We start from the raw sequence: 20,649 nt of genomic DNA, 5'->3' as shown, positions 1-20,649 counted from the left end.
CTCCTGATTTCCTTCTTAAGCATACTCCTTTATACTGTAAGGATTCGCTTGATCTATCCTGCCTATACCTGACACATGCTTCCTTCTTTTACTTAACCAAATGCAAAATTTCTCTAGTCATCCAGAATTCCCTACACCTATCAGCCTTTCTTTCACCCTAACAGGAATATACTGTCGCTGAACTCTCATTATGTCATTTTTGAATGCTTTCCATTTTCCAGCCATCCCTTTACCGGTGAACATCTACCCCCAATCAGCTTTTGAAAGTTCTTGCTTAGTATCGTCAAAATTAGGCTACCTCCAATTTGGAACTTCAACTTTTAGATCTGGTTGATCCTTTTCCATCACTATTTTAAAACTAATGAATTATGGTTGCTGTCCCCTCTAGAACAAAAGAAATTATTGCCAGTGCTGGAGATCTTATACTAGGAGTGTGCATGGGAAATACCAGCAGATCTAGCAGCATCTGTATAGAGAAAAACAGAGTTCTGAATCCAATATGGCTGATTTTTTGAACTGCGAAGTCATATAAGCTATGGGTTTTGTGTGGTTGCAAGAGGGAGGAAGGATCAACCAGGACTGAAGCGAAGGCTAGGGGCAGGTTGGAGGGCAAGAAAGATTAGAGATCGAAAGTGTTACAGACAAAAGGTGGGGGTAGCAATATTGGTTGCAGAGAAGTGGCAAAACTTGGATTATAAGGTGGTGTTAAAAGCAGAATATAAATCAGCTCTCTTGGAAACAAAACCATGGAAATAGAATACTGCAAGTGAAGGAAGGGAGATGGGAAAATATCAAAATCAAGGACAGAGTTCCATGTCTAAAGTTGCTGAAATCATTAAGAGCCAAAAGATTATAATTGCCTTCAAATGGAAATTAACATGCAATTCCTCCAGCTTGTTTTGAGCTTCATTGACACACTGCACCAGCTAGTTTGTTCCAGAGTCTTATCTTTGGAAATGAAAGAGTCATATTTCTGTCATGTTGAACACAAAGTGTCAATTTTGTTTCTCTCCATGGATATGGAGAGGCCTGCTGAGTTTCTCTAGTACTTTGTTTCCCTCAATGTCTTTGTATGTTTGCCTACTTGATTAGAGGAAAAAGAAATAGCTGTAAGTTTGAACTGGGACCTCCAGTAGTCTGATTCTCTCTGCAATAATTAAGGAAGAATTTTGTTGACAGTGGGGAGCTCCTTCTTACTTCCTGGTAGTTTGGAGGGAACATGCTCCACTTGTACTATTTTTCTGTTCCCAATACACCGCGAATTTGAGGTGTTCCTACTTTTGCAATTGGTTTCCCATTTAACTTTCAGCAATTAACTGGAATTATGTCCTGTCTTTTTACAATAGAAGGATATTTTAAAAATATCATTTTAGGTTCCAGTCCTGCTCATTTATTATTTCTGGCCTCTTTAGTTTGTTACCGAGAACAAATATCTTTTCCATCTCCAGATTTTTGATTCCTCCAATTTCCTGGTTGATTCCCACGAGACCATTCCCCCACGTGTAACTTGGAGATATATCATATCATGGGGTTTGCTGGTTCTGAGTGCTCACTTAAATAAGTTTTCAGAGCTAACTGATTACAATTTCAGAATTATTCCAAATGATTTTTTCACTCATTCTGAAATCTTTTCTTTCTTCAGTGAGCAAAACCACTGATCCCATAGTATCTCTTTCTCTTGTTAATTCTACAAAATGTCTAATTAAGTTTGTTCTTATAGTTCAAAGTTTCAATTAATAAGCTTCAGAGGGACACTGATAAGCATCAAGTTGCTTATGTGTTAGAAGCTTCATAGTCTGCAAATTGCTTTGGTGTCCACAAATATAGGTGGCTCTGTAACATTAAAAAAGGTCCAAAAATCTTTTGGTCACTTCACCTTTCCAACTGCCCTACAAATTACAGGAAATAGCTTTCAACTTCACCCTCTCTAAACTTAGGCACAATGCGCAAATTTCTCATTAAATTAGATGGGTCTTTGGAATCAGAATCATTCTCTTTCGTTCTCTGCTTCAAGCTGACTTCTCATTACCTGACTTCTCACTTTGGAAATCAAGTTTTTTTAAAAAAGTTCCTTCTTCCTTTCCATTGTATTTTTCTTTCTCTCTCATCTTTATGCATAAAGGTGGATAAATCCCCAGGGTCAAAAAGTGTGGTGCTGGAAAAGCATAGCTGGTCAGGCAGCATCCAAGGACCAGGAGAGTCTACGTTTTGAGCATAAACTCTTCATCAGGAATGTGGAGAGGCCCAAGGGGCCGGAGAGATAAATGGGAGGAGGGGTGTGGCTGGGGATGCGGGGAAGGTGCTGATACAGTCATCGATGGGGCAGAGGAAAAGGTGGGGACTGCGATAGATGGAAGAAGGTGGTGGTGATGATGATAGGTCAGAGTGGATGATGGAGCAAATAGGTGGGGCAAAAAAATGGACAGGTACAACAGATAAAGAGGGCTGTGCCAAGTTGGAGGGTTTGATCTGGAATAAGGTGGGGGTAGGGGAGATGTGGAAATTGGTGAAATTAAGATTGATCCCATGTGGTTGGAGTGTCCCAAGGCAGAAGAGATGTTCTTCCTCCAGTCGTCGGGTGGCTAGAATCTGCCAGTGGAGGAGATCCAGGACTTTCATATCCTTGGCAGTGTGGGAGGGGGAGTTGAAGTGTTCGGCCACAGGAGTAGGTGGAAAGGGTGGGTAGTGTATTGAATGTATGTGCCGAGATCCTGGACCAAGGGGAAACAGGATGGTGTCAAGGTATGCAGAGATACGTTTGGTGGGTCAGGAGCAGGTTGAGACAATGGGGTGACTGGGGCAGTCACAGTATGAATAATAGGTGGGAAGTAGAACCAGGCAGTGTGGGGTTTGTGAATTGCCAGCACTCTAGAACTCCGTGAAAAGCTAGTGAAGTACTTGCTGGGCCCCCTGCTGCAATATTTGGATCAATAGTCACTGGTGAAGTGCTGAAAGACTGGAGGTTGACTACCACTATTTAAGAAAAAGGTGGTAAGGAAAGGCTAGAGAACTATAGACCAGTGAGCTTGATGTCAGTGGCGGGCAAGTCATTGGAGGGAATCCTGAGGGACAAGATTTACATGTATTTCGAAAGACAAGGACTGATTAGGGATAGTCAGCATGACTTTGTGCATGGGAAATCGTGTCTCACAAACTTGATTGAGTTTTTGAAGTAGTAAAGAAGAGGACTGATGAGGACAGAGCAGTGGGTGTGATCTACATTGAATACCTTACTGAAGTCAACAAGGTTCCTCATGGTTAGCAAGGTTAGATCTCATGGAATACAGGGAGAACTCCATTTGGATACAGAACTGGCTCAAAAGGTAGAAGACAGGGGGTGGTGATGGAGAGTTGCTTACTGGAGGCCTATGACCAGTGGAGTGCCTCAAGGATCGGTGCTGAGTCCACTGCCTTTTGTCAGTTATCATAATTGATTTCCACGTGAACATAGGAGATATGGTAACTAAGTTTGCAGATTATACCAAAATTGGAGGTGTAGTGGACAGCAAAGAAGGTTACCTCAGATTACAATGGTATCTTGATCAGATGGGCCAATAGGCCAAGGTGTGGCAGTTGGGGTTTTACTTCGAAAAATGTGAGGTGTTGCATTTAAAAAAAGCAAATCAGAGCAGGACTTATACACTTAATGGTAAGGTCCTGGGGAGTGTTGCTGAACAAAGAAACCTTGGAGTGCAGGTTCACAGTTCCTTGAAAGTAAAGTCACAGGGAGGTAGGATAGTGAAGGCGGCATTTGGTACGCTTTCCTTTATTGGTCAGAGTACTGAGTACAGGAGTTGGGAGGTCATGTTGCAGCTGTACAGGACATTGGTTAGGCCACTGTTGGAATATTGTGTGCAATTCTGGTCTCCTTCCTATCAGAAAGACGTTGTGAAGTTTGAAAGTGATCAGAAAAGATTTACAAGGATGTTGCCAGGGTTGGAGGATTTGAGCTATAGGGAGGGGCTGAATAGGCTGGGGCTGTTTTCCCTGGAACATCAGAGGCTGAGGGGTGACCTTATAGAAGTTTATAAAAAATCATGCGGAACATGGATGGGATAAACAGACGTCTTTCCCTGGTTTGGGAGAGTCCAGAACCAGAGGGCATAGGTTTAAGGTAAGGGAAGAAAGATTGATAAAGGAACCTAAGGGACAAGTTTTTCCACACATAAGGTGATGCATGGTGGAATGAGTTGCCAGTGGAAGTGGAAGAGGCTGGCACAGTAACATTTAAAAGGCATCTGGGTGGGTATATGAATGGGAAGGGTTTGGAGGGGTTTGGGCAAATGGGACCAGATTAGTTTCACTTGGCATGGATGAGTTGGACTGAAGGTTCAGTTTTCCCTCTGACTCTATTAGCCAGAAATGTTGATGGTGCTGAAGTCAAAATTTCTCCACAAAATTTTCTATAACTTTGTTCCATGTATTAGTGTCAACAGATTTAATTTAATCTGGAATGGAAGCATTTCCATCTTTAAATCCACATTTTTAGATTCATGGAATTACCTTCTTAAAGTCACATGTCAATGGAAGCTTTACAATCAGACTTGGAGGCATGTACCTGTACTTTTGTTGATTTATTGCAAATCAATGTCAGCCTTGCATGCTCACCATCAATCCACTTGCATCTTTTTGCACAATTACTCATTTGACAAGTTATTTCAAATTATTGGTGCAAATTTACCACAGTTTTTTTATTTTCTTCCCTGTCTGATTCCTCTCAACTAAAATCATTTAAAATTCTACAACTTTCTGGTCAAGTTCACAAAGGTATAATTATGGGTAAACTGCTGATCTACCGGTTTGGGAATATAATTGTCTTATGTTCAAAGTTTCATTTATGCTTTTCTCATAGAAGAAATTACATCAAGATACTAATAAATTACTCACTCTTGCCATCTTTCATGGAATTACAAAATAACATGCGTGCATGCAACTTAGGCTTGGGGTCAAATTCCTACACCACTATTTGATCAGCTTGGGCTGATCTGGCAGAGGCCTCAAATCCACCTTCCTGTCCATCTCAAGAATCTTTGAGTTCCTTACTAAGTGAAGAATTTATCTACCTCTGTCTTAAAAGTATTCAGTGTCCCTGTCCATACTGCACTCTGGGGAAGAGAATCCTACAGACTCATGACTCCTGAGAGAAAAAAAAATCATCTCCATCAACAATGGGAAACTCCTTATTTTCTAACTGTCCCCTAGTTCTAATTTCTACCACAAGGTGGAACATCTACACAGCATCTATCCCATTGAGCCCCACAGGATCTTAATTTTTCAATAAAGATCACTTCCAATACTTCTAAAAATGACCAATGGAACCACGTTCAATCTATCCAAGCTTTCTTCTTAGGACAGCCCCCTCATCCCAGCAATTAGTGAAGTGAACTTTTTTGCACTGTTTCTAATGCATTGGTATTCTTTCTCAAATAAGGTGATGGAAATGTGCACAGTATTCCAGATGTAGTCTCAATGCCTCGTACCACTGTAGCAAAAATCTTATGTTCTGTTCCTTGCACAATAAACAATAGCATTCTATTTGGCTTCCTAATCACTTTCTGTAACTAGAAACAAACTTCATGTGATTCACATATCAGAGCACCATGCTTTCTCTGTTCCGTGGAGTTCTGTCACTGCCATTTAACTTTATTCATGCTTTTCTGTCAAAGTATGTATGTACAGATTAGGAATCCCCATCTTTTATTATGTCAGTCAGTCATCTAAACAATCTGTTCAAGTCCATGAAATATTGCATCCACTAATTGATAGATTCCAAAAAAGTCATAGTCTGGCTATGCATCATGGACAGTTAACAGACCATATTTGCCATGGATTGGATGCAAGAACACGAAATGTCATCACTGTATAACTTACAAGCACCCAGCACCAGTTTGTGATTTTGAATCTAGTACATTTGAACATGACAACACCATGCTCATACCTTGTTTCCTCTTTGGTCAGACTGTAATCATGGTTATTTCATGCTTCGATTGGTCATATGGTGAAGACGTGTAAAAAGTGAGGTCTGCAGATGCTGGAGATCACAGCTGAAAATGTGTTGCTGGTTAAAGCACAGCAGGTTAGGCAGCATCCAAGGAACAGGAAATTCGACGTTTTGGGCCAGAGCCCTTTCCTGATGAAGGGCTCTGGCCCGAAACGTCAAATTTCCTGTTCCTTGGATGCTGCCTAACCTGCTGTGCTTTAACCAGTAACACATTTTCAGCATATGGTGAAGACTCCAAGAATATCAGGGATTAATTCACATCCAAACAAACAATTTGCATTTGTGTTTTGCCATTTTTCACAACAGCTTCTAGAATAGTTATTTCTTTGATTATCTTAAGCTTATATCCTTCAAATGCAGACAATTATGCTCTAATTCTTTACTCCACTCTAATTCAGAAAGTCAACTGGTTGAATAGCAGAACTGCAATCCCTCTTTACACTTCTTAACATTTGCAGTTACACATTACAACCATACACCTCATAACCTAATTATTCCTGTTTTAATCAGTGTCTATTTATGGAGTTCAGTGAATCCATGGTTCATGCTATCCATATAAAATTCAACAGTAAATATACACAATAGCGAAAAAGAAAGAGAAACCTAGAATGAGAAGAAACATTAAAATAGAAGGACAGAGCATTGAAAGAAAGGTAAACACACACACACACACACACACACACACACACACAAATGGCTCCAAATTGTAGCACACCAGTCCACCTAAAAATCATTGAACCATAATAAGTTTTATATTAAAGCTTAACCAATTACAAAGTCAAAATGGAATCAAAAGGCAAAAGGCTTACTGTGGTAGAGAGTCGAGACAAGGCTTTAATGTGTAGCAATTCTTCATATATGATTTCTAAATCATCAACTGTTCTCTGGCCTGGCCTACAAATTAAAAAAAGAATAATAGGAAGAGTGAATTTATTTAAGACTATATATTAGTTGATAACGACACTTAGACCAAGTGACAATGGAATACATGCCTCCTGTTCTGTTCTCAAGCTAAATGAAAAGCTATTTGAAGCACGAAGCAACTTTCACAATCTGCCCGCTTAATATGGTTTACTATGTTAGCATGCATAAATTAGTTTTTAAAACACAAACACAGAGCAATATGTATTTCTGCATGTTGTTTAGTACTATTTAAAGTTTTGAATATGTTGTCCTCTCCAAATCATTAAAAAGATTGCATGAATTTATGGATCCATAGGGCTAGATTGAAAAAAACCAAGACATTTAAGATGGAAAGCTGAAGAGACAATATGTATTTATTTATTCGATATACTGTGAACCTGGTAAAAGAGCAGGCTTTGTTCCCCCTGTTTATAGGGTTCTAAAGACAACAACTCCTGTAAACTTCCAAAACAAACATATTTGATCTGCACATGACGATTAATTACTTCTGCAACAAATGCAAGAGATCTCTTATTGAGATAAATTCTAAGAAAAGTGAAATAGGAAATAAGATTCATAACAGTTTTCTTGAAATTGATTTATCATTTACAAAATAACACCAGCGGTAGTTTTCCACTTAAAATTCTAACTTACCAATTGAGTGTTAGCCTAATTCATTTTACTTACTGTTTGCGTAAAATCATTCTCATGTGCGCATCTGGCCCAATCTGAGAAAGGAGAAGCATGGTTTCTTGTAGCTCCTCCTCACACTCTCTTTTCTCCTCATCTGTGGGTGGAGGGACACCCTCCTGTTCATCATCCAAGAACCGATAAAACAGGTATTTGTCCTGGAAACTGTGCTCTTGGTCCACTAGAACAGAAGTGGTTTAAATAGTTAAAATTAAAATCCAGCTTTTAGTCAATTTTCTTTAAAAAAACTTAACATCTTAACTTTATTCAAGAATAAACATTTGTCTTAAAAACAGTCAGGGTTTTCCATAGCATCAGCATGATGAATAGAGAGAAGTAACAAAAATGGAAATTGCTAGAAAAACTCAGCAGTTCTAACAGTATCTGTGGAGAGAACAGGGTTCTGAAAAAGGGTCACTGGATCCAAGACATTGACTGTTTTCTCTCCACAGATGCTGCCAGACATGCTGAGTTTTTCCCCAATGATGTGTGTTTGCCTTTCTGATTTCCAACATCCATAGTATATTGTCCTTGTTTGTTCACAGGTGAGTAAATTTGTCTTCACATCTAATTCAGAGAGTCTGAGGTATACAGCACGGAAACAGACCCTTTGGTCCAACTTGTCCATGCCGACCAAATTTCCCAAGAATGGCATTTGCCTGCGTTTGGCCCATCTCCCTCTAAACCTTTGTATTTGTTGCATTTGCCACTTCCTCTGGCAGTTCATTCCATTTATACACCACCCTCTGATAAAGTTACCCCTCTGTTCCCTTTCAAATCTTGCCCCCTCACCTTAAACCTATGCCCCTTGGTTTTGAATCCCCCAACCAAGGGAAAAGACCTTTGCTATTCACCTTACCTTGCATATGCTCATGATTTTAAAGACCTCTATAAAGGTCACTTCTCAATCTCCTATGCTCCATTGAAAAAAAAAGTCCCAACTTATCCAACCTCTCCTTATAACTCAAATCCTCCAGTCCTGGTAACATCTTTTTTGAACCCTCTCCAATTTAATATTATCCTTCCTTTAGCAGGGCCATATGAATAGTAAACCCATCATAGCAAATCATAGCCAGTAACTTCTACTCTCTTGAAAGATTAGAGATTATCCTGAATTGTTCCAGTTATTAAGCACTCTTCATAGCCAAGTGTACCATATCAATCTTGAATATGCTTGTTCCCAGTTTGTACTGAATGCCTTTAATCTGCATTCATCATTTAACTATATTCAACCAAAGCAAAGCAATGCTCTACTTTCACACTTTGTATTCAATTAAGTACTGTATGTTTTCTCCCCTTGCTGCATAGCTTGGTTCTTTGACAACTAAGAATATGGACTGTAAGTGAATTACACATTTGTTAACTGTATATCAATAATGCAGCATTTATTATAACAGATAACAGTGTTACCGTGGTTCATGACTCCTTCCTCAAGCAGCACCTGCCACATGCCTACAGCTTGTGGGCGGGAATGAACACAAGGTGTCTGTTGGATCATCCAGTCCACCAATTCTGTGCCAACACAGCACTGCCTAAATAAAGGAGAATCGCGAAGAAATTATCAAGATAAACTATTAATTCAAATAATAAAATATAATTTTTAAAGAGCCTTTGACATTAAAAATTCCACATTTGACAGATTTACCTGTACTTTCACATGTTATCGACTGTGTCCGTTGTTCTTAACATGGTCTCCTCTACATTGAGGAGGCAGGATGCCAACTTGCAGAACATTTCAGAGAACATCTCTGGGCCACACGCACCAATCAACACCACCACCCTGTGGCCAAACACTTCGACTCCCCCTCCCACTCCACCAAGAACATGCAAGTCCTTGGCCTTCTCCACTAGCAAACTCTAGCCACTCGATGCCTGGAGGAAGAACTCATCTTCCACCTTGGGACCCTCCAACCACACAGGATCAAATGTTGATTTCATCAGTTTCCTCATTTGCCCTGCCACCACCTTATCCTAGATCCAACCCTCTAACTTGGCACCGCCCTCTTGAACTGTCCATCTCCTTTCCCACCTATCTGCTCCACCCTCCTTTCTGACCTATCACCATCAGCTGCCATCTTCACCTACCTAACGCATTCCTAGCTACCTTCCCCTTAACCCCATCCCCTATTTAAATCGCTCATCTGCCTTGACCACCCCTCCCCATTCCTGAAGCAGAGCTTATGCTCGATACTTCAACTCTCCTGCTCCTTGGATGCTGCCTGAACAGCTGTGCTTTTCCAGCGCCAGACTTTGACTCTGAAATTAAGCTGCAGACTACATCAATAATATTCCAGTGAAGAGAAAACAATAAGCATTAACTTTATATTTACAATTATCTCAGTGAGAACTTTCAAATTGGCAATATCAAGTTGGTTACACAGGAAGTTAGATGGCCATCAAATCCAGCTTCAGGGTTTGCAGAATAAGTGGTGATTTTAATGGGCTGGAATTTCTGAGGACTGGAAATCATAGTCAGGTTGTCACTCTCCCCCATTAAGAATGAGCTCTGTATTTCTGGCAGTACATTGATTGTGACTCCTGCAGAAATACAAAAGATAGCTTAAATATAAGCAGGTCCCTCAGTGTAGGATAGTTGTGGGGAGGAAAACCATCCTTTTTTTCATTGGAGTAGCTGTTGCATTCCATGATTTAAATATCCTGTAGCAGAAAGGATCACTTTGACAGCTCTTGTGGAAGGATACCTATCTATGCTCAGTGCGAGGATAGATGCCAGGATTAGTCAAGGCTCAAGGTGGGAATGGTGCCAGGTATGAGAGGAATGTTTAGCCTAAATCAGGGGTTGTCAGAACCAGTGGGATGAGGTGGGGGCTCTGAAAGGGGAAGGCAATGTCGTGTCAGTCTGGGGAAGGTGTAGTTCCAGACATACTTATTATGTTGGGAGGATGGGGGCCAGTTTAATAGTTCCCAGAAGTTGTACTAGGTTTTTAAATCAGCTAACCCTTTCCTGGGCAAATATTAAATTTTACTGAAGTGGAACCCTTTGAATTCTGGTGATTTTAAATGGATACTTTCAGGAGGGTCCCAGGTGAGAGATTAGAACAAATCGCAAAAGCATTAAGGAAGAACAATCAAGATGCTTTGATTGAACCGCCAGAGGTGGTGGTGGATGCAGGTACACCTTTAACTGATCGGAACCTTTAGATTTACGGCCAAGTCCCTTGGAGTCTGCAACTCCATTCAGCAGGGCCCTGACACACAACAGTGCATGTTGTAGAAATGACTATCCAGTGATCAGAAAATCTGGACCATATAGTCTTCATAAACAAAAAGTATTTTTAAGATGAAGACAAGAAGAGGCAACACCATGCTTCCTCCTGATGATACCAGCCCAAATGAAGTCAGCCTGCTTGCAGGGCATTTGTGAGGGCTTTTAAAAATTATAATATTTCAAACATTTTTAGTTGCTATTATTATATGGTTGGTTTTGTGGGGGAAGTGTCTAGTTAAATATTGATGGTAGGTTCGTTTGGAGAATGATGAGTAATAGGGGTGGGGAACACTTAAGGTGCAGGGTGAGTTCTATCAGACATTTCATTACTTTCTTGTGATCTAAATCGGATACAGTTCCCATTGTTAATCATTGTTAACCTAGATCCTAATGAACATGAGTAACAATAAGATGTGGTGAGATGCTCCTTTGAAAGGGATTTGATTATTCTACTTCTCCTGGTGTAGTAAAATTGGTGCGGAGGTGTCTGCTCCACGGGAAACAAAGCAAAGCAAAGCAAAATGCCTTTGGATTTTTTTTATTAGCATGAGTGGGTGGAGTCAGGCTAACACAGACCTAGGGTTTTAGGTTTTACTTTCACTTAAAGCTGGGGTTTTTGGCATTAGGGTTGCTAGATACAACTCTTTGCAGATGCAAAATACTCTAGTTTGGTCTCTGTTGCTAGACTCATTCGTTCAGTTTTTCCTTCCTCCTGGGCTGCAGATAGCACGTGAGCAAATCTGTTCTGCCAAATATACCCTTGCCAAGGATGTGTTCATGGGATGCTGTTATATTGGAATTATTGATGAGTTGTTGTTAAAATATATTATTTTGTTAAGTATTTCAACAGATTTAAAGTTATGCCAATTCTTTTCTCAATTGTATTTTAGGAGAAAGTGAGATGCTGGAGATCAGAGCTGAAAATGTGTTGCTGGAAAAGCGCAGCAGGTTAGGCAGCATCGACGTTTCAGGCATGATTCCTGAAGAAGGGCTCATGCCCGAAACGTCGATTCTCCTGCTCCTTGGATACTGCCTGACCTGCTGCGTTTTTCCAGCAACACATTTTCAGCTCAATTTTATTTTAACCATGATAAGAATAAAGTGTGTTTTTTTAAAAGCCTGGTAGTTCAATCAATCAATCAAATCACTTCTGGAACTCAGCACCTTACATTGGACTTTAAGATAAAAGGTTAGGATCTAGGCTATCTCCTTGAATGTGTTTTGAAGGGGTTTGGTCTGGTCCACAACAAAGACAATTCAGGGGCTCAGGTATAAAGCATCAAACTAGTGTTACCCAAAAGTAGGGAAAGGTTCGAGAGAAATTATGTGCAAGAAAACCATGGATTGGCTTTCAGAAGCCTGGAAGAGAGAGAGCAATAGAAAATTAGTTTTAGGAAAAAAGAGAGAAACAACTTTGCAATCAGGTGCACAAACCATTGTGGTGGTGGTTGTTGGGTGGTGGTGGGGGGGGGGGGGGGGCATTGGATTGGTTATTTCAGAATAACATCAGCAGCATGGATATAAATCCCATTTGAGCCAGAGACTAGGGACCTTTTTAAAATTTCAAAAGTGATCAACACCATACTCACTTGTAGGTCTTCAGGTGGTATTTCCGGTCTCTAATCATGTGAGGTGCCTGGGATAGTATCACATTTCGTAAAACCTTTGCAGCTCTAAGGATTTTTTCAGATGGAACCTAACGTGGTAGGGGAGAAAAGATACAATCCAATCTCAAGGAATTCAGTCACTTAATATATTTGACTATACTACATTTAAAAGTATGCCATTGGACGTGAACATCATTAGTAAGGCCAACATACACTGCCCATCCCTAATGGCCCTCGAAAAGACAGTGATGAGCGAGCTTCGTGAACTGTAGCTCATGTGGTGCACACAATACTTCTAGAGAAAATGTTCCAAGATTTGGATCCATCAACAGTGAAAGAACAGTGATATATTTCAAAGTCGAAGTCAAAGTGGTGTTACTCAAAAGGAATAATTGCAAGTGGTAGTGCTCCCATTCATCTGTTACTATTATTCTTCTAGATGATAGAGGTCACAGGTTTGGAAGATGTTGTCAAAGTTGCAGTCATCATTTGACCACAGTCATATAATTGGGGTGGTGGCCAAGTGGGCTGCTCTGGGTGGTGTCGAAGTTCTTGGAGTGCTAATCGAGCTGAACTCATCTGTCACTTGTGGCTTGCGCCTTGCAGACAAGCTTTAAGATATCAGGACTAGTAACTCACTGAAATCCCAGTCTCTATTTATATAATTGGAGCAAATGAGCTTTCTCGTCTACAGTGACCCAGGATGTTGACAGTGAGTGATTCTGTGATGGTAATGCCAAATCAATGTCAAGAGAAGATCGTTAAATTCACTTCTTAAAAATGGTCAATGCCTGGCACTTGTGTGCTATGCTACAGACTAGCATTAGCCCAAGCCTGGACATTAGTTCTTGCTGAACTGCTTTATTATCAGAGGTGTCATAAATGGAATTGAACTCTAATCATCACTGAACATCTCCACTTCTGATTTGTGCTGGGTTTGACTCCAACCCACAGAATTTGCTTGTTGATTGCCAATTAGTTAAATTTTGCTCAGAGTACATGTCATAACATTACACCTGATAAAATGCAGTCTTGATGTCAAATCTGACTATGGCACGACTGTTAGCAAGGAACACTTCCACCACCTTAAACATTTGTGTTCCGTAAATAGGAATTTTTTTGTATATATAGAGGTCATCTTAAAAAAAGCTTAATATGTGGTTTCAGAAACATCTCAAGGAAGGATTATTTTCCAGCCATATAAAATGCTATCAGAAAGTAGTATATTTGCAAATAAAGTGTGAAAACCACGAGGTTATTCTGGTACATAAGGCACAGTGGCTCAGTGGTTAGCACTGCTGTCTCATAGCACCAGGGACCCGGGTTAGATTTCAACCTCGGGCAACTGTCTGTGTGGAGTTTGCACATTCTGGGTTTGTTCTGGTTTCCTCCCACAATCCAAAGATGTGCAGGTTAGGTGACTTGGCCATACTAATTACCCATAGTGTGAGGTGCATTAGTCAGGGGTAAATATGGGGAATGGATCTGGGTGGGTCAGTGTGGACTTGCTGGGCCAAAGGGCCTGTTTCCATACTGTTGGGAATCTAATCTATAAAATAAGGATAAAATGATGCTGTGTTCTTTCTTTCAACTAGATCTAAGGGCCTAATTCATTGACAGTGGAATAGAATCATCCTGTAAAATCTTAAAAGATGCAGTTTAAAGATTGATGGCAATTAGACAATTTATATTAGTTTTTGAGGCCTCTTGTGGTAAGATGGTAAAGTCCCTACCTCTTAACCAGGAGGTGTGGGTTCAAGTCCCACTTGCTCCAGAGATGTGCATTGCCACCTGAAGAGGTTGGTCAGAATATTTCTGCATTGTAACTCATCATTGTTGGGAAATAGTGAGCTCAAATGGCTAGACAGCTGGAATACAATGCTGAGCAACACCAACGGTGTAGGTTCATTCCATGCACTGGTGGACGTCACCAGGAGGTCCTGCCTTCTGAACCTTGCATCTCAGAGGGTTGTAACCCTCAGTTCAAACTCACCACCAGTTGTCTCTCTCTATAATGAAAGGTCTGAACACTGGCACTGTGGCGAGTGTTATGTAGCATTCACACCTCATTTGTTCTTCACCATACATAATTTCATTGCAATCTCATGACCCTACCACTCAGCCAGAAGCTTCATGTTCCAGCCTCACCCGTCGTCTTGGAGGAATGTCCAAACAGTTAATTATAAATATATACTCAGTTCATTAAACAATGAACTGAGATCTGTGAACTTATAAGTAGCTCCACAGGGATTCAAGCTAAGACTCAAGGTGTGTAGTAGCGCAGAGGTTGTTTCCCTATCATTGGGTCAAAACATCTGACATCAAGTCCTGCCTGCTCCAGAGATGTATCATGATATGTAAGAACAGGTTGATTATCAAATGTAAAGTTTTTTGACTCCATGAGATTCTAAGATATTCAGCCTTATCACCACCCAAACCAAAATGACAGAATCAGAATCGTTGGAATTTAGCGCTGAATTCAACATTAACCCTTTCAGAACCAATACTTTATAAAATAACTTCATATTTGAACCTTCTAAAAAAGTTATAAATTTTGGCATCAGTAGGACTTCTTCACAATTTATTCTGAACAAAATTAGGATCCCAATTTAAATTATGCTAAACATTTGACTACTCTTAGTGACTGTTGGGATTCTATGTTACTCTTTAAAGAGTATGTTGTGCTTTGACATTGTAGGACCTTCAGAAAAAAAAAGTGTATATTAATTTAAACAATCTTCATCACAAAGTAGTTGTAAACTCCCATTACCTGAGTAATGGTTTTAACTGGATGTAGAGGGACACGATTTTCAATAACTGCTGTCTGAAAGATAAACATGGGAAAACTAAAACAAAATGAAAATGTCAGTACAATTGTGCATTAAAAAAAACATTAACAGGTCTAAAATGGTAATGCAGAAAAGGAAGTATGGTATGTAATACCTCTAGAAACAGTGTTTGTTTTGTAAAATTCCTAGGAATAGGAGTTTCTTTCTTGAGGATGAGGGGGGGAGGGGGCAGAGCTAGAGGAAACATCTGATCATAAAACTTAAAACTTCCTGCAAACAGCAGAAATATTCAAAACATTTGAAATATTGCTTAGGTATCTAGAAATATTGGTGAAAGCTAAAACTCTGAGCAAACAATTCAATGCAAGAACCTCAAAAACTAACATCTCTTCACCAAAATTAAATCGCTGGAATTAAGGACCAAACAAAGTAATTTTCAGTTGGGCTTTAGTCATTTAAGCATTGGTATAATCTTCTAATACAGATTTTGAGCTTTTGGACAACTTGTCTTTCAGAACAGTACATTAGTACATCCACTCGAAACTAAGGGGTGATGGTTTGCAGCTTAGTAGGTCATACACTTGCATGAGCCAGAAGAAATTCAACTCCCACTTCAGACAGAAGGAGGACTCATAACATTTCAGGAGCCTGCTAATCCCTCCAACACTCCCCACCACGTCTGCAAAAAAACAAACAAACAGTGGGGTGTTCATCAATAACTACCTATTTAAAACGTGATGTTATACTGAGCAGATTATTACTGATGACATTTTAAGAAGCCAAAAGATCAGACCTCCTACAATCACAGATTCCAATGTTGAAATTTCTTTCATGTTTTCTTGCCCAAATGAATCCAGAGTGTTGCAAATACCTTAAAATTTCAAACAATTCTATCTGCTGGCTAGTCATGCACGACTAAACCTGGATTTTAGCTAGTTACAAGGCCAAGGTTAAAATAACCTTGGTTCCTGAAGAAGGGCTCAGGCCCAAAACATCGATTCTCCTGTTCCTTGGATGCTGCCTGACCTGCTGCACTTTTCCAGCAACACATTTTCAGCAAGGTTAAAATAAACCTGAACAAATTAACATTGCACAATGCAGAATTTTCTCTCTGGACCAAAACATTCAGGACTGACTGCCACAGAAATTTCTCCACTGTCATATCTGTCTGAGGAACCAAGTTTAAAATCACAAATAAACAGATATAATTCAAGACGACCCATCTCAACAGTCATTTGAATCAATCTTCTCAAGTGGAAAGGTAATGAAGAGGATTCTCTTCCATTGCTCTGAATTAGCATGTAACATTTTCATAAGTGACTAGAGTGAAATTTCAACTCAAGCTTTTACAGAATCTTACAACTCAGCTGGCAATTAGAGTAGCAACATTGCTAAATATTCTTAAGAGTGTTTAAAACTAAATTAAAAATCCTGAAAAAGAGATATCTCAAGAGGATGGTTTTTAAAAAAAAGAGCACATGGAATTTTAATGAAAAGTTGACCACAGGTCTTAAAAGGTTTACAAAACATTGTTAAGCAGTGAATAGTGGGTTCCTTGAGTAGTGCTGTTTAGAATTGGAAAGAAATTGCATGCGATTTCTAAAGGAATTTGTTCACCTGGAAATTCCATTAAAGGAAAATATTCTGTCATGGATCATAATTTTAATAAAATTTAACCTATTTTTCTAATCAACCTGTTCAGAGATGTTATTACACATTTCTGGAACTGGTGGGACCGAAACCTGGGCCTCCCCATCATGGGATAGAGACATGATGCCAGCGCCAGAAGAGCCACATACTTTAGTTAATGAAAAATCCACTGTACATAAAACAATTTTTAAAAATGGACCTGTTCCTTAGCAGTAAAACAATGCCAATAAACAGTGTGACTGATAAACATTCAGTAATTTAAAATAAGTTAGAATAGTCCTTGCATCTCTTATGGATTAGGCCAAACCCCCTCAAAATATTTTAAGCAGGTAGCCTAGACCCTAACTTTTTCTTATTTTTAAGGCTGATGAAGTGGACATTCCAGGTGTGATGCAACTAGTCAAACCACTCAGCCTTAAGCAAAACAGAATTTAGTTTAAATACTTCAGTTAAAATATGAACTAAAGAAAGCAGAATTTAGAATACAACTGACCTGATACAGCAACTTAACTAAGTAATTGCTCCGAAATAGTAACATCCCATAAACACACCTTTTGGCAAGAGGGTAAATTCAATTAGATTCTTACAGGCATGAGGGAACAACATCCAAAAGAGATTTCAGAAAAATCAGGAATTCAATATTGAAGCTTTCAACATTTCTGATACTCAAAACATCTTGTGACTGCTGCAGCTTATAAAAAACTAGAGTAAATCAGAACTGGGAGCACTGGCCACTCCCCTTCCATTGTTAAACTGTTACCCCCAGACTCTCATCTCGGTCTTAACCTCTATTCAAAAACAAAAAAGGACAAAATAACATCGTCACACCTTATATAAAGGCATAAATAGCAAGCTTGCAAACGGAAAACTCTTGAATCTTTAAATTCTGCATTGAAATATTAATTGGCTTCACATGACGATCAATGTACAGTAGTTCTGCAGCCACTTCGGCAAGTACATATTGCAGAGAAAATTAACTTCAGTACTATAAGGATAGCAGTAGTTGTGATTTAGAACAATATCTTTAGAAGTTACATAACAATGTTGCCTACTACAGTATTACAACATTGCTTAGAACGTGCTCTCAAAAAAGAATCCCAACAGTGTGGAAACAGGCCATTTAGCACGTCAAGTCCACACTGACCCTCCAAAGAGTAACCCACCTAGACCCATTCCCCTACATTTACCCCTGACTAATGCACCTAACCTACACATCCCTGAACACTATGGGCAATTTAGCATGGCCAATTCACCTGACCGGCACATCTTTGGATTGTGGGGGGAATCTGGAACACCCAGAGGAAACCCATGCAGACACGGGGAGAATGTGCAAACTCCACACAGACACAGTTGCTAGAGGCTGGAATTGAACCGGAGTCGCTGGTGCTGTGAGGCAGCAATGCTAACCACTGAGCCATCGTGTCACCCAAAATAACAAAATGGTTACAGCACAGAAGGAGATCATTTGGCCTATGTCTGTGCTAGCTATCTAAAAGGAACAATTTACCTAGTATGACTCCATCTTTTCTCTGTAGCTCTGTACAGGGTTCCTTTTCAAATAATTATCAAAATTACATTTGAATGCTTTGACTGAATCGGTCTGTACCACACACCAAGTAAGTTAAGATCGGAGTGTATGAAAACATTTTTCCTTATATCACCATTGTTTATTTTATGAACTACCTCAACTCTGTGGCCTTTGGTCTCTCTCCTTCCACAAACAAGGACATGTTATAGAATATAGAACAGAAAAATACAGCGCAGTACAGGCCCTTTGACCTTCGATGTTGTGCTGACCCAGGCCCACCTAACCTACACTAGCCCACCATCCTCCACATGCCTATCCAATGCCCGTTTAAATTCCCATAAAGAGGGAGAGTCCACCACTGCTACTGGCAGGGCATTCCATGAACTCAACTCGCTGAGTAAAGAATCTATCCCGAACATCTGTCCTATACCTACCACCCCTTAATTTAAAGCTATGCCCCCTCATAATAGCTGACTCCATACATGGAAAAAGGTTCTTATTGTCAACCCTATCTAAACCCCAATCATCTTGTACACCTCTATCAAGTCACCCCTAAACCTTCTTTTCTCCAATGAAAACAGCCCCAAGTGACTCTGCCTTTCCTCATACGATCTTCCTACCATACCAGGCAACATCCTGGTAAACCTCCTCTGCACCCTTTCCAGTGCCTCCACATCCTTCCTATAGTATGGCAACCAAAACTGCACACAATACTCCAGATGTGGCCGCATCAGAGTCTTATACAACTGCAACGTGACCTCAGGACTCCGGAACTCAATTCCTCTACCAATAAAGCCCAGTACACCATATGCCTTCTTCACAGCACTATTTACCTGGGTGGCAACGTTCAGAGATCTGTGTACATGGACACCAAGATCCCTCTGCTCATTCACACTACCAAGTATCTGACCATTAGCCCAGTACTCCATCTTCTTGTTACTCTTACCAAAGAGAATCACTTTGCACTTACCTATATTGAACTCCATTTGCCACCTTTCTGCCCAGCTCTGCAGCTTATCTATATCCCGCTGTAACCTGCCACATCCTTCCTCACTGTCAACAACTCCACTGACCTTTGTATCATCCACAAACTTGCTCACCCAACCTTCTAGCCCCTCCTCCAGGTCATTTATAAAAATGACAAACAGCAATGGTCCCAAAACAGATCCTTGCAGAACACCGCTAGCAACTGCACTCCAAGATGAACCTTTACCATCAACTACTACCCTCTGTCTTCTTCCAGCCAGCCAATTCATAATCCAATCCACTAATGCACCCTCAATGCCATACCTCCATATTTTTTGCAGTAGCCTACTATGGGAACCTTATCAAATGCCTTACTAAAATCCACATACACCACATCTATCGCTTTACCCTCGTCCACTTCCTTAGTCACCTTCTCAAAGAATTCAATAAGGTTTGTGAGGCACAACCTGCCCTTCACAAAACCATGCTGACTATCCTTGATCACATTATTTCTATCCAGATGTTCATAAATCCTATCCCTCACAATTCTCTCTAAGACTTTGCCCACAACTGAAGTGAGACTCACTGGCCTATAGTTACTAGGGCTATCCCTACTCCCCTTCTTGAACAAAGGAACCATATTTGCTATCCTCCAGTCTTCTGGCACTATTCCTGTAGCCAACGATGTCATAAAAATCAAGGCCAATGGCTCTGCAATCTCCTCCCTTGCTTCCTAGAGAATCCTAGGATAAATGCCATCAGGCCCAGGGGACTTATCTATTTTCACCCTTTCCTGAATTTTCAACACCTCTTCCCTACATACCTCAAAGCCAAGCATTCTAATTAATTGTGACTCAATATTCACATCGGCAACAATGTCCTGTTCCTGAGTGAATACTGACGAAAAGTATTCATTCAGTGTCTCTCCAATCTCTTCAGCCTCCACACGCAACTTCCCACTACTATCCTTGACTGGACCTATTCCTACCCTAGTCATTCTTTCATGTTCTCCCATCTACCCTATCCAGACTGCTCAAGATTTTGAATACCATTATCAGATCTCCTTTTAAACTTAATTTCTTCAGAAGGACTTCTCTACCTTATCCACATAACTGAAGTATTCATCTCGCTATCTACTTAGATTATGAATTTAATTAGAAAAACAGTTTGTGTTTAAAAATGATTGGCTGTAACAGTAACTAAGAAATGTCAGGGTCAGAATCCGAAGCCTACAGCACAGATCAGGTCTGCACCTGTCAAAAACCAGAATCAGAGTATTCTAATCT

At 40.1% G+C, this 20,649-nt stretch overlaps 1 protein-coding gene across 1 annotated transcript in view; it reads right to left on the bottom strand.

The window, feature by feature from the left end:
• rapgef4a (Rap guanine nucleotide exchange factor 4a) overlaps positions 1-20,649 on the bottom strand; it is a 245,557-nt gene that overhangs the window by 92,846 nt on the left and 132,062 nt on the right. Inside the window, exons 9-13 of the mRNA XM_060828113.1 lie at positions 15,201-15,254; positions 12,413-12,519; positions 9,005-9,126; positions 7,592-7,775; positions 6,811-6,895 (exon numbers count right to left, since the gene is read on the bottom strand). Of these exons, the coding sequence (XP_060684096.1) occupies positions 6,811-6,895; positions 7,592-7,775; positions 9,005-9,126; positions 12,413-12,519; positions 15,201-15,254 (552 nt within the window). The remainder of the gene's footprint in view (positions 1-6,810; positions 6,896-7,591; positions 7,776-9,004; positions 9,127-12,412; positions 12,520-15,200; positions 15,255-20,649) is intronic.

Source organism: Hemiscyllium ocellatum, chromosome 7, assembly GCF_020745735.1.
Source record: "Hemiscyllium ocellatum isolate sHemOce1 chromosome 7, sHemOce1.pat.X.cur, whole genome shotgun sequence".
Classification (NCBI taxonomy): domain Eukaryota; kingdom Metazoa; phylum Chordata; class Chondrichthyes; order Orectolobiformes; family Hemiscylliidae; genus Hemiscyllium; species Hemiscyllium ocellatum.
Note: the sequence above shows the minus strand (reverse complement) of the source record. Positions and strands in the feature narration are given on the sequence as shown.